The 15,115-nt window shown below is 37.8% G+C and overlaps 1 protein-coding gene across 2 annotated transcripts in view; it reads right to left on the minus strand.

The window, feature by feature from the left end:
• COPG2 (coat protein complex I subunit gamma 2) overlaps positions 1–15,025 on the minus strand; it is a 214,163-nt gene extending 199,138 nt beyond the window's left edge. The window contains exons 1-4 of one of the 2 annotated variants that reach the window (XM_077133782.1): positions 14,898–15,025; positions 13,679–13,731; positions 13,039–13,119; positions 10,337–10,408 (exon numbers count right to left, since the gene is read on the minus strand). In XM_077133782.1, the coding sequence (XP_076989897.1) occupies positions 10,337–10,408; positions 13,039–13,119; positions 13,679–13,731; positions 14,898–14,934 (243 nt within the window). In that variant the 5' untranslated portion in view covers positions 14,935–15,025. The remainder of the gene's footprint in view (positions 1–10,336; positions 10,409–13,038; positions 13,120–13,678; positions 13,732–14,897) is intronic. The other variant, XM_077133859.1, reaches the window with a different exon arrangement.
• Positions 15,026–15,115: the final 90 nt, after the last annotated feature.

Here is a 15,115-nt window from a genome sequence, read left to right on the forward strand (position 1 = left end):
GATACAGAGGCTTTTTGGATCAGATAGCACAAAATAATTGAAAGGGTCTGGGCCTGAAGGAAAGGAGAGGGCACATAGGACCTGAAGGTACACAAAGCACCATACGAACTTAATTAAGCTCTTGATTGGCAAACCCAAGGAACGGAGGTACTGCTCTGAAAAGGATTTTTCTCTTTCTTTTTTGTGGCTGTGTTTCTACGGCTTGACTGCCCTTTGGATACAGCTGCAAGGCTTCTCAGGCTCCAACTGCCCCAGGCATAGGCAGAATGAGCTTGTCTGAGAGCTTGTCTGGAGCCTGTGCCTTCCCCAGGAGAGCGGTGGGGCCCAGCTCAGGTGGAATCCCTCCCTCAAGGAAGTCAGACCCCAGGGTCTGGAAAAGTGAAGCAATTAAAACCAGCCTGCAACTTTTCCTCTACCTCAACCACACAGCCCCCAGCAGGGAGAGTCTGCTGAAGTTAAAGATACCACATCACCTTATGCTGTGGGGACCCTCAGGCAGAAAAACGACACATACTGGGCAGGATAGGAAAAACACAGAGTCCAGAGGCTTCACAGGAAAGGCTTTCAACCTGCTGGGCCTCACCCTCAGGGAAAACTGAAGCAGGTGACTCTTTCGTCCTGAGAGGAGGCCAGTTTGGTCAAGGAAAATCTGGCTGGGGTCTATAATACCTAAGTAGACCCTCCTAAGGGTGTAAAAAAAAAAAAAAAAAAAAAAAAAAGGCACCATACAGGCAGGGCAAGAAACAAAAACTGAAAAATTCTGATCTGTTAAACAAAACCTAAGCTAGAGGTCCAGAATAAGCTGAACTGAATGTCAAAGAACAGATAGACAACAAAATCAAAATCACACTGCAAGATATTCCTAGGTAAAAAAAGTGAAAACAATCTGCAGAATAAACTAATTAAGGTAATTAAATGTCTAGACACCAGCAAAAAATAACTAATCATACTAGGAAAATTGAAGATATGGTCCAGTCAAAGGAACAAACAAACAATTCAAGTGAGATACAGGAGTTGGAACAATTAATTCAGAATGGTCAAACACATATGGAAAACCTCATCAAAAATCAAATCAATGAGTTGAGGGAGGATATAAAGAAGGCAAGGAACGAACAAAAAGAAGCAATCAAAGTCTGAAAAAACAAATCACAGAACTTATGGGAATGAAAGGCACAGTACAAGAGATGAAAAAAACAATGCAAACCTACAATGCCAGATTTCAAGAGGCAGACGATAGGATTACTGAACTGGAGGACGGAACATCTGAAATCTGACAAGCAAAAGAAAATAAAGGGAAAAGAATGGAAAAATACAAGCAGGGACTCAGGGAATTGAATGACAACATGAAGTACATGAATATACATGTTGTGGGTGTCCCAGAAGGAGAAAAGAAGGGAAAAGGAGGAGAAAAACTAACGGAGGAAATTATCAATGAAAATTTCCTAACTCTTCGGAAACACTTAAAATTATAAATTCAGGAAATGCAGCGCACCCCAAATAGAATAGATCCAAATAGATGTACTCCAAGACACTTACTAATCAGAATGTCAGATGTCAAAGAGAAAGAGAGACTCTTGAAAGCAGCAAGAGAAAAGCAATCCATCACATACAAGGGAAACCCAATAAGACTATGCATAGATTTCTCATCAGAAACCATGGGGGTGAGAAGACAGTGGAATGATATATTTAAATTACTAAAAGAGAGAAACTGCCAACCAAGAATTTTATATCCAGCAAAATTGCCCTTCAAAAATGAGGGAGAAATTAAAACATTTTCAGGCAAAAAAATCACTGAGAGAATTTGTGATCAAGAGACCAGCTCTGCAAGAAATGCTAAAGGGAGCACTACAGACAGATAGGAAAAGACAGGAGAGACAAGTGTGGAGAAAAATGTAGAAATGAAGACTATCAGTAAAGGTAAAAAGAAGAAAAATTAGATATGACCTATAAAATTCAAAAGGTAAAATGGTAAAAGAAAGTACTGCCCATATAGTAATAACACTAAATGTTAATGGATTAAACTCCCCAATCAGAAGACACAGACTAGCAGAACGGATTAAAAAACAGGACCCATCTATATGCTGTCTACAGGAAATACATCTCAGAGGCAAGGATAAACATACACTGAAAGTGAAAAGTTGGGAAAACATATTTTGTGCAAATAACAATCAGAAAAGAGCAGGAGTAGCTATACTAATATCCAACAAATTAGACTTCAAATGTAAAACAGTTAAAAGAGACAAAGAAGAACACTATGTATTAATAAAAGGAACAATTTTACAAGAAGACATAACAATCATAACTATTTATGCAGCAAGCCAGAATGCTCCAAAATACATGCAGCAAACACTGAAAAGAGAAATAGACACATCTACCATAATAGTTGGAGACTTCAATTCCCAACTCTCATCAATGGACAAGAACATCTAGACAAAGGATCAATAAAGAAACAGAGAAGTTGAATAATACAATAAATGAGCTAGACTTAACAGACATTTATAGAACACTACACCCCATAACAGTAGGATACATCTTTTTCTCAAGCGCTCATGGATCATTCTCAAGGATAGATTATATGCTGGGTCACAAAGCAAGTCTCAATAAATTTAAAAAACTGAAATCATACAAAACACTTTCTCAGATCATAAAGGAATGAATTTGCCAGAAAATTCACAATTATATGGAGGCTCTACAACACACTCAAACAACCAGTGGGTCAAGGAAGAAATTACAAGAGAAATCAGTAAATATCTCGAGGCAAATGAAAATGAAAAAACACAACATATCACAACTATGGGCTGCAGCAAAGGCAGTGCTAAGAGGGAAATTTATTACCCTAAACACCTATATCAAAAAAAGAAGAAAGAGTAAAAATCGAGGAATTAACTGTCCACTTGGAAGAACTAGAGAAAGAACAGCAAATTAACCCCAAAGCAAGCAAAAGGAAAGTAACAATAAAGATTAGAGCAGAAATAAATGAAATTGAGAACATGAAAACAATTGAGAAAATCAACAAAACCAGAAGTTGGTTCTATGAGAAAATCAGTAAGATTGATAGAACCTTAGCAAGAATGACAAGAAGAGGAAGAAAGAGGATGAAAATAAATAAAATCAGATATGGAAAAGGAGACATAACCACTGACCCCACAGAAATAAAGGAAGTAATGAGAGGATACGTGGAACAACTTTATGCTATTAAACTCAACAATGTAGATGAACTGGACAACTTCCTAGAAAGGCATGAACAACCAATGCTGACTCGAGAAGAAATGGACGACCTCAACAAACCAATCACAAGTAAAGAAACTGAATCAGTCATTAAGAAGCTTCCCAAAAAGAAAAGTTCAGGCTCAGATGGCTTCACATGTGAATTCTACCAAACATTCCAGAAAGAATTAGTACCAATCCTGCTCAAACTCTTTCAAAAACTGAAGAAGAGGGAAAGCTACCTAACTCATTCTATGAAGCCAACATCATCCTCATACCAAAGCCAGACAAAGATATTACAAAAAAAAGAACTATAGACCAATCTCTCTAATGAATATAGATGCAAAAATCCTCAACAAAATTCTAGCAAATTGAATCCAGGAGCACATTAAAAGAATTATACACCATGACCAAGTTGGATTCACCCCAGCTATGCAAGGATGGTTCAACATAAGAAAATCAATTAATGTAATACACCATATTAACAAATCAAAGCAGAAAAATCACATGATCATCTTGATTGATGCAGAAAAGGCATTTGACAAAATTCAACGTCCTTTCCTGTTGAAAACACTTCAAAGGATAGGAACAGAAGGGAACTTACCTCATTATGATAAAAGGAATATATGAAAAACCCACAGCTAACATCATCCTCAATGGGGAAAAACTGAAAACTTTCCCCTTAAGATCAGGAACAAGACAAGGATGTCCACTATCACCACTGTTATTCAACATTGTGTTGGAAGTACTAGCCAGAGCAATTAGACAAGAAAAAGAAATACAAGGCATCAAAATTGGAAAGGAAGACATGAAACTCTCACCGTTTGCACATGATATAATACTGTATGTCAAAAACCCCGAAAATTCCACAGCAAAACTACTAGAGCTAATAAATGAGTACAGCAAAGTGGGAGGTTACAAGATCAACACTCAAAAATCTGTAGTGTTTCTATACACTAGTAATGAACAATCTGAGGGAGAAATCAAGAAAAAAACTCCATTTACAATTGCAACCAAAGGAATAAAATACTTAGGAATCAATTTAGCTAAAAATACAAAAGACTTATACAAAGAAAACTACAAGAAATTATCAAGAGAAAGCACAGAAGACCTAAATAAATGGAAGGGCATACCATGTTCATGGATTGGAAGACTAAATATAGTTAAGATGTCAATTCTACCTAAAGTGATTTACAGATTCAATGCAATACCAATTAAAATTCCAAAAACTTACTTTCCACAAATAGAAAAACCAATAACCAAATTTACCTGGAAGGCAAGGGTGCCCCAAATAGCTAAAAGTATCCTGATAAAGAAAACTGAAGTTGGAGGTCTCACACTACCTGATTTTAAGGCATATTACGAAGCTACAGTGGTCAAAACAGCATAGTACTGGCATAAAGATAGATATACTGACCAATGGAATCAAATAGAGTGTTCAGATATAGACCCTCTCATCTATGGACAATTGATCTTTGATAAGCAGTCAAGCTAACTCACCTGGGACAGAACAGTCTCTACAATAAATGGTGCCTAGAGAACGGGATATCCACATGCAAAAGAGTGAAAGAGGATCCATATCTCACACCCTATACAAAAATTAACTCAAAATGGATCAAAGACCTAAACATGAGATCTAAGACCATAAAACTTTTAGAGAAACTGCTGGGAAATATCTTATCAATCTTATAATAGGAGGCAGTTTCCTAGACCTTACACCTAAAGCACGAGCACTGAAGAAGAAGGAAATAAATAAATGGGAACTCCTCAAAATTAAACACTTTTGTCCATCAAAGAACTTCGTCAAGAAAATAAAAAAACAGCCTACACAATGGGAGACAATATTTGGAAACAATGTATCAGATAAAGATCTAGTATCCAGAATATATAAAGAAACTGTTCAACTCAACAACAAAAAGACAGAGAATCCAATTACAAAATGGGCAAAAGACTTCAGACACTTCTCAGAAAAGGAAATACAAATGGCCAAAAGGCAAATGAAAAGATCCTCAACTTACCTGGCTATTAGGGAAATGCAAATCAAAACCACAATGAGATATCTTCTCACACCCACTAGAATGGCCATTATCAAAACAACAGAAAATGACAAGTGCTGGAGATTATGTGGAGAAAGAGGCACAGTTATCCACTGCTGGTGGGGATGTCAAATGGTACAACTGCTATGGAAGGCAGTTTGGCGAGTCCTCAGGAAGCTAAGTATAGAATTGCCATATAACCTGGTAATACCATTGCTAGGTATCTACTTAGAGGACGTGAGGGCAAGGACACAAATGGACATTTGCACACCAATGTTTATAGCAGCATTATTTACAATTGCCAAGAGATGGGAACAGCCAAAATGTCCATCAATAGATGAGTGGCTAAACAAGCTGTGGTATATACATATGATGGAATATTATGCAGCTGTAAGACAGAATAAAGTTATGAAGTATGTAACAACATGGATGGACCTTAAGGAAATTATGCTGAGTGAGATTAGCCAGAAACAAAAGGACAAATACTGTATGGTCTCACGGATATGAACTAACACTAATGAGTGAACTTAGAGAATTTCAGTTCAGAACAGAGACAAACGAGATAGAAATAGGGCAGATATTGGGTAATTGGTACTGAAGGGATACATTGTAAAAATTTACTGAACAGGACTGATTTTAAAAATTCAGAAATGGATTACACAATACTACCTAATGGAATACAATAATGTTAGAACAGTGAATGAAGCTGAATATGAGAATGATAGAGGAAGGAGGCCTGGGGGCACAAAGGAAATCAGAAGGAAAGATATACGATAAAGACTGAAATGGTATAATCTAGAAATGCTTAGAGTTTATAATGATAGTGACTAAATGTACAAATTTAAAAATGTTTTTGCTTGAGGAAGAACAAAGGAATATCAATACTGCAGGGTGTTGAAAACAGATGGTAATTAACATTTGAAAACTTTAACTTATATGTGAGACTAAAGCAAATAATGTTTATTTGGTACAAAGCTTATATTCTGACTAGTGCACTTCCTAATATAACTTATGTGGATAGCTTAATCGAACAACATAAGTATATGGAACCTTGAATAGGGCATAAGATTGTGTAGGTTTGTCCAGAGTGATGCCCCAATAAATCCCAGAGTGATTTGAACAGTGAGTAAAAAAGTATTTGCAGAGTCCCCTTGGGGGAATGGTGAGAAAGAAGGAAAATTCAACTTCCCCAAATTGAATTCTTGATATTCTTACAAGCAGTGGGAACAATCAAAGCAATAGGCTGAGCCCACAATCTTGGGGTTTGTTCATACGAAACTTAACTCTGCAAAGGATAGGCTAAGCCTACTTAAAATTAGGCCTAAGAGTCACCCCCAAGAGAACCTCTTTTGTTACTCAGATGTGGCCTTCTCTCTCCCAGCCAACACGACGAGCAAACTCACTGCCCTCCCCCTCTCTATGTGGGACATGACTCCCAGGGGTGTAAACCTTCCTGGCGACGTGGTACAGAAATTCTAGAATGAGCTGGGACTCAGCATCAAGGGACTGAGAAAACTTTCTCGACCAAAAGGGGGAAGAGTGAAATTAGACAAAATAAAGTGTCAATGGCTTAGAGATTCCAAACTGAGTTGAGAGGTTATCCTGGAGGTCATTCTTACGCATTAAACAGATACCACGTTTTTAGTTAATGTACAATGGAGAGGCTGGAGGGAAGTGCCTGAAAATGTAGAGCTGTGTTTCAGTAGCCATGTTTCTTGAAGATGATTGTATAATGATAAATGGCTTTTGCAAAAAAAAAAAAAAGGGTAGGAATCCATGTAAGCACCTTGACAAAAATTTATACCATATATCTTTTCGTGGACTTTCCCCAAGAGACCTGCAAGAAGGTGACTATGCACTGTGAAACAAAACAACTTAAACTTTTCTGAGAGCACAGGAAACAATCTCTGAAATGACCCTAATTCCTGGAGACTCAGAATGCCATTGTGGTCCACTAATCAGAGTATGGGCTTATGGAAGTCAAGGAATCAATGGAGTTTTAGCTCAGGTCTGTGTCACTGTGAACCCAATGGGTTCTTGAACATATCCTGTAGTTATTTCCCAAATTTCTGAAGGCCTAATTAGGCACAAGTAGGCATAACTACAACTCAACAACTGGCAGAATCCCTACATCAGTTCCCTGACCCCTGGAAGAATCATTATGGAAGAAAGGCCAAATGGAAACCAATGGGCCTGCCTCTCATTACCAAAATAGTACAATACTGTATCCCCTTGAGTGACTGCAGAAATTCATGCTACCCCCAAGGACTTGAAATATGTAGGACTGGTGATTCATAACACATTTCCATTCAACTTGCTATTTGACCCATACAGAAGACAGATGGACTTTTACAGAATGACACTGGATTATCATAAATTTAATCAGATGGTGATTGCAACTACAGCTGCTATTCCACATGTGATTTCATTACTGAACAAAAATATATCCACTGGCACCTGACATGCAGCTCTTGATCTAGCAAATATTTTTTCCTTCTGTATCTGTTCCTAAGGACCACCAGAAGCAATTTCTTTTTTGCTGACAGAGCCAGCCATATAACTACATTGTCCTATATCAGGCCTCAATCAACTCCCTAACTTTCTGCCAATCTAGCTTGCAGAGACTTGATCACCTCGCTATTCCAAAGGACACCACACTGATTCACTATACCAAAGATGTCAGGCTGACTGGACTTGAGCAGAGTTAGCAACTACCCTAAACACCTTAGTAAGACACCTGTGTATTAGAGCAGGAAAAAAATTCCACAAAAATTCAGGGGCCTCTCACTTGGGTGAAATTTCTAGAGGTCCAGTGCATGTCAAGATACACCTTTCAAGGTAAAGGATAAGTTGCTGCCACTAGACAGCACAAAAGAAGACCAACACCTACTGAGACTCTTAGTTTGAGAGGTAATACATATCTTAATTGGAAATGCTACTCCAAACTATTTACTCAAAAGCCTCCAAAAAACATGCCAGTTTTGAGTGGGTCCTAGAACAAGAGTAGGTTCTGCAACAGGACCAGTCTGCCATGTAAGCAGCTCTGCCACTTAGGCCATACGACCCAGCACGAGTGATGGTTTTTAAAGCATCTATGACAGATGGAACCTTTGGTAGAGTCCTACAGGTGAATCACAGCACAGATGTTTAGGATTTTGAAACAAAGTTATGTTACACCATTCTCTGCAGATAGCAATTCTTTTTCTCCTTTTGAGAATAGTTTCTAGCATGCTATTGAATCAGAGTAATAAAAAATTTATCTTGCTTAACCATAGATCCCTAAGTTACCATGTGACCTAAACTGCCCATAATGAACTGGACATTATCTGACCCATTAAATCATAAGGCTGGATATGCCAAGCAGCACTCCATCATCAAGTAGAATTAGTATATATAAGACCAGGTTAGAGCAAGTCCCAAAGGTATAATTAAGTTATATGAGCAAACAGCTATTCCTACTATATTGCCTCCTCTATTAATCTGCACATAGAACAGTTGACTGGGTAGCCACACTTTACAGATTTGATACTGGGGTATATATTCTAAACCAGCAACCAATATATGTCCCCACAGCTAGAATTCATGGTTCCAGGAATCAAGTGTTGAAATGGAAGTAGCTACTCTCACTATTACCCCTAATGATAGACCAGAAAAAATTTTGCACCCCTTCCCTGAACCTTTGGGATATGCTGGTCTAGAGGTCTTCATTCCCACACAGGGGACAGAGCAATATTTTCATTAAACTGAAAACTGAGACTGCCACCTGGCCACTTTGTATTCCTCATACCACTGAAACAATAGGCCAAAAGGGAGTTACAGTACTGGCTAGGACGACTGAGCCTGATTAATAATGGGAAAGTGAGATGTTACTATCCAATGGGGATAAGGAGAAGTATTCTAGAATACAGGAAATCCTTTGGGACATCCCTTAGTATTCCTATGTCCTGTGAAAATAATTAATGAAAAACCAAAAATGGGTAATAGAAAACTTAATATAGGCAGGTTTGCTAATGGCACAGAACATTAAAAAAATGAAAATTTGGGTCACTTTACCAGGAAAGGAACTTGCTGAGGATCCTGCTGATGACAAAAGGAATATAGAATGGTAGTGAAATGAATCTGTACATAACAGCTATGACCAAATGATCAGTTAGAGAAACGAGCACTATAATAATTATGAGTAGTTCTCCCTTATTTTGAAATGATTCCATTTACACATTCACCAGTTATTTTCCTTTCTTTTTCTTCCTCTATTTCCCTACCCACATAACATAAGATGTGTAAACAGTAGTAAACCTTATATATATCAGTATTCAAGATAAGGGGGCATGTGTCTCAACTAGAAGAGTGAAGAGCACCTAAAGATGGTTAAAACTTTTTAACCTCTTTGAGGGGGAGAGATAGCATGTCTTTAGTTCTACAGAGACAGATGCATCATGTAGGCGGAAACATGATTTTGCTACTGTCTTTATTTGGAAGTTAAATATGATTAAAAGAGATGTTCATGCATGCCAACTTGATAAGGGCAGAATGGGATAGTTTTGAATTATGTCATTTTGGCTATGGTGAAACTATGTTTCCCAGAGTCCCTTTCCCTGCAAGGTCTGAGTTGTGGAAAAGAGAAATATGTTTAATATCTAGAAGACAGATGTAAAGCAACAGCTATTATGTTCTGAAAGTCAGGGGGGTTACAAGTAATGGGAGCCAGGTGCAGAGGGGTCAGCAAGTTTCCTTTGTCCTCACTCTTCTTCCCTGCTCCTATATCCTCTTCAGCACTCCACATCCAGAACTTAATAGCCAGCCCTGCTGGCCAACAGCAAACTTGACTTACAGATGTAATAGATATGTCCACTGATCTCTATGCCAGCCCACTTTTGTAATCTCATGCCAGAATCTGGATAGTAACAGTTTCTTATGCTTGAATGGTAAATCTATGGGTGAACAGCTTTATTCTATATGTTTTCATTTTCACATGTCCTTTAATGAGCATTTATAAGTCATTTTCAACAATTTTTCTTAATTTGCAACACTCTCAATTCCCTGAGGAAAACAAATAAAAGAGGATATTTCAGCCTAAAAGAAAAACGACTTACATCATTAGATTGAAACAATCGAGTCATTGCAAAGAAGGCTTCTGTGGCTTCAGTAGTTCCAAAGTGTTCACCCTAAGTAAATTTGAAACAATTTGTTTTAAAAAATGAGGATTTTCTCTTGAACAAACTTCTGCAAAAATCTTTCAAAATTCAGGAAAAAAACTCTAAATTTTCTGCCTCCTTATTACTTTTCTGGTTTTTAATTTATAAATGCACATGTTTATTTATCTATCCCTTATTTAAAATAATTCAATAATACTCATCATGCTATAAAAGTTCCAGAATAGTAGTTTCTACTCTTTTACCCAAAACTGTTTTAATTTTCCTGAAGAACTATGAATTAAGAAGAAGTAAAAAATGAGAGCAAGTAGAGTTTCTAATCAGAATAGAATATTATTGTTACATTAAGAGCAGAAATCATACCTTAACATTTCTATAATCCAGTGCCCATCACTGTCACATCATAGGAGCATTATAAATATTAAATTGCAGAGAATTTTCTATTAGGAATCCAACCAAAGGACAGTAAAGATTCATCATACATGAAATAAGGCTGAGAAGTAGCTAATAGATCTAAAAGTAGATCTAAAAAAAAAGTTTTAGATCACAGCTTCAAAAACTAATCATCTTGGGATCTTGCCAAAATGCAGACTGATTCAGTAGCTCTACGATGAAGCCTGAGATTTTGTATTTCTAACAAGTTCCCAGTAATATAAATGCTACTGGATCTGGGGACCATATTTTTTGAGTAGCAAGGTCTTAAATAACCTTTTCTACTAATATTCAAAACAATACATCATAGACTTACTGAAATATTACCATTTCAGTATATAATTTCTTCATTGAGAGCAATCCTATGATAGGCTCAATCACTTTTCAGAACTTCAGATTACACACAAAATACAATTAGTCCTCAATCTATTTGTCATCTATTTAAGAATTACAAGAATAAAAAAATTTTGATGAAAAATTTTGAAAATTTAGGATGAATGGCAAAGTGTAATAATTTACAATTACTTAAATTAGGGTATACATCTTGCTCATTAGCAAGAGATTCTCCCCCTTCTTTCATAAATATTTACTGAACACCTACCAGCCCACGCACTTTTCAGTCCTATTGGTAATCCTAAATCACTACTTTCTGAATTTCAACTCAGAGAACATATGGATACATCAACTCAGGTAAAAAAAAAAAATTGTTTTAATTTTTATATTTTTTTATTGAGAATCTTCACATAACATAGAATCCATCCAAAGTATACAATCAATGGCTCACAATATCATCATATAGTTATGTATTAATCACCATGATCATTTTTAAAACATTTGTATTACTCTAAACTGGTAAAAATGTCAAAATATTTTTCCATAATGCTCTACCAAGAACTAGGCAAAGAGATAAAACTAAGGTTCCCAACCTGTTTATGTAGCTGTGTTTATAGTTCAGACTGCTTGTTAATTTTATCAAGGTAATTAACTGTTTTAATATGAATTGCCCCATCAAAGAGGTACTGGCCAATATAAAAGTATATGCTACTCTGAATCAACTTCAATGACTCAAAACTCTGCCTATACAATGGAATTAGCCAACTTGGACACTATATGTGCTATAAACAAAAGGTTACATTAAACTGACTTTGCCTTAAATGTTTTAAAATGCTGTGGGATATGATGTCAGTAAACCGATATATTTTATTTAAAAGCATGTGTTTATTTCTCAGTCTGCATTTGTAAACAGCAAACATTTATTAAATCTCTGGATGATGTCTTCAGTCATGATTCAGAGTAAAGATAAAATATTCACAATTCAAACTGGAAACCAGTCTTCTTAGTACAAATGTAAACCACTCAAGGTAAGTGGGTGTGCATGAATCTAAGAAACAAAATCACATTTCTAACTCCCTAGATATGTCATGAGATTTTATTAGCCTTAGGCAAAAAAGAAAAACATAAGAAAAATACAATTAATGACAATAATAGCAAGAAGAATCCAAATTCCATGAGAGCATATTTTGTCTGCTCCATGCTCAGTACCTAGAACAGTGCATAGGACATAGCAGGTATGCAATAAACATTTGCTGAATGACAGAATAAAAATTATTTCTGAATGCTTACTATGTGCTGAACTCTCAGTTCTTACATTTATAATTTCATTTAATCATTACAACTTCATAAAACAGGTATTGGCATGATCCCCATTTACAGAAGAGAAAATAAAAGGACAGTTAAGTTAGTTGCCCAGAATCATACTGCTAGTTAACAATTAAGTAGGAATAGTAAATACAAATCAAAATATTAAAATCAAATCAATGATTAAAATAAAAGCTATGGTCTAATCTACAAAAAAAAGAGTAAAGATATAAGTCTGGAATTTGTCTAAGACTTTGCACTTTATTTTTAGAGGTACATAAGGTACATGTTCTAACATTAACTAATACTTGTTAAATTCAAATCAATAAGCATTTATTGAGAACCTACTATATAGTTAGCTAGCTTAGTAGCTCACGAATACAAAACAAGTATATGTGATAGTCCCTGTCCTCGAGACATTTTACATATTAGTATGTTAATCAAATACTGTACTTTTAAAACTTAAATGAATTTTTAAAAAATAAATAATTATACTTTCCAGAAAGTAGTTCACTGCATGGCACATATTTTTACTCCAAGACACAAATCTGAGGAAAATGAAAATAATTTACCTGGTTGAGTAAGTAAAGAATCTTAGTAAGAATATGCAAACATCTTCTGGGATTGATCGGAGTTTCATTGAATATACGAGCCTATAAAACAAACATAAAAAACCAGCTTTAATAAAAGAGATTATATATAAAATATCACAATGTCCAAATAATGTCAATGGCTTACAGTTTTCAATTTATTATATTTTATTAAAATAAATTATTAGATAAATTATTAGATGTGATCCTCATTTTCCCATTTTATACCTTCTAATTCATTCTCTTAGGTCCACTACTTAATTTTGTGAGCTTTATCTCTTAAATAAGAATCACAAGGTTTATCTACATCATATGGCTACAAAAAGCTTAACACCTATAACTTCCTTTAATAACCTTGCACCAAACATCTCTCCTGACATTTTATTTAAAATTCCCAATGCATAGCAGAGCCTGCATGCCCGTGCATTTCTATAAGCTCTAGACTCTTCTATGGCAAGTAACCCCTCTTCCTTTTCCTTCAAGTCTCTAGTCTCTGAACTCAGTTATATTCCCTAATTCCATCTTATTTTGGATATCCTGATCACAACATCCCAGGGGTTATACGCCCACAATTCTAAGATAGAATATGTAAGAAAGAGCACAATGTAGTTCTAAGCCATACCTCCTGTAAGACAGCACTCTTCTCCAGATGCTGAAAAGGATTGGAGCTACTACCTACATTACAAAGAAAAAAAAAAGCCTTTAACTGTCCTACACAAACTTATTTACATTCAACAGAAGGTTATCTAGTACTTGGGAAATCGCACCTAAGTGAGGTGGCCACTTGGATATGGCAGTGGTCATTATAATATGAATACAAATTGGATAAAATTATTTTGATTCTTGCTTTAAGATATTGGACTTCTCTTTTGCAGCGTCTTCTTTTCCTCCCCTCTTTTTACATGAATGATACAAATATATGTCATCTCCACATAATATTAAGGATATTATAGTAAAGCACTTTGGTCTTCCTAAAGGCAAGCACTATTTTTTGTGCTTATAAAATTTACTGAGAGATAGAAATGAATAATCTAAGAGAGAATCACACAAACTTAAACCCTGGAAGGGATCATGAGGTTTACTGAGCCCTCCATCGTGTTTTGTGAGTGTGGCTATCAAGCACTGCATACTGGTTTTGGGATGACTTGGCATCTTCCCCACTTCCACTGGATCAAAGGCGGGTGGGTGTAAGTCCAAACTCACTTCTGGGAGTCAGAGCATGAAGTGAGCTATGTACCATGGGACTGTCTTGCCCCCTGGGAAGTAGACAGAGAGAATGTCCCAGGGAAGACTATAAGGTATGAAGCGCAACAAACTTCACATACACACTGTCCAGTCAATCCCAAACCCCAAAACGGGGCTCCCACTAACACCAGGAGCACCCACGGCCACTCAAAAGCGCACGCTCACACCTTCAGCCACCTGCCATGGGCCCGCCCCCTCTCCAGGCAACCCACGCCCCCGGAGCAGGGGGGAGGAGGCGCGGAGGGGCTACGCCGCCGACGGTTCGGCGCCCGGGGACAGGGCACCTGGGGCGGGAGGGGCCGCTGCGAACCCCCAAGCGGTGCACGGGTAGCAGCGCACGAGGTTGCGCCCGAGTGCCTGGGTCGCGAGCGCGCGACTCGGCCGCCCAAGGGGAGGCTCTGGGGCCCGGGGGAGGGGCTACTGGCAGGGTCCCCCCGCTGGAGCGTAGGGGAGGGGCTGGGCTCAAACTCCGGCCCCTCTCACACCGGTACCCGCGCCCCGCCCCCAGGTCCGCAGTCCCAAAAAGCAGGTGGCGGGAGGCGGAGAAAGGGGCCCTCCCGCAGGTGAGGGTGGCCGTAAAAAAGGCCAGCGCGTACCAGACTCCTCGTCCTTCTTGTCGAATTTTTTAATCATCTTGGACGACTTCCCAGCGCCCAGACCCACCACCACCGTTCAGGGCGCCGCAGCCGGCGAGCGGAAGAGGCTGCAGGAAGGCCGACCCCGGGCTCTCGAGCCTGTTGGGCTGCTTTCCCGTCACTCCGGTAGAAGGTCCGCCCTCCTACCCCGGCTGTCAGCGGCGGCTCTTCTCCCCGTT

The sequence above is a fragment of the Tamandua tetradactyla genome, chromosome 1, assembly GCF_023851605.1.
Source record: "Tamandua tetradactyla isolate mTamTet1 chromosome 1, mTamTet1.pri, whole genome shotgun sequence".
Taxonomy (NCBI): Eukaryota; Metazoa; Chordata; class Mammalia; order Pilosa; family Myrmecophagidae; genus Tamandua; species Tamandua tetradactyla.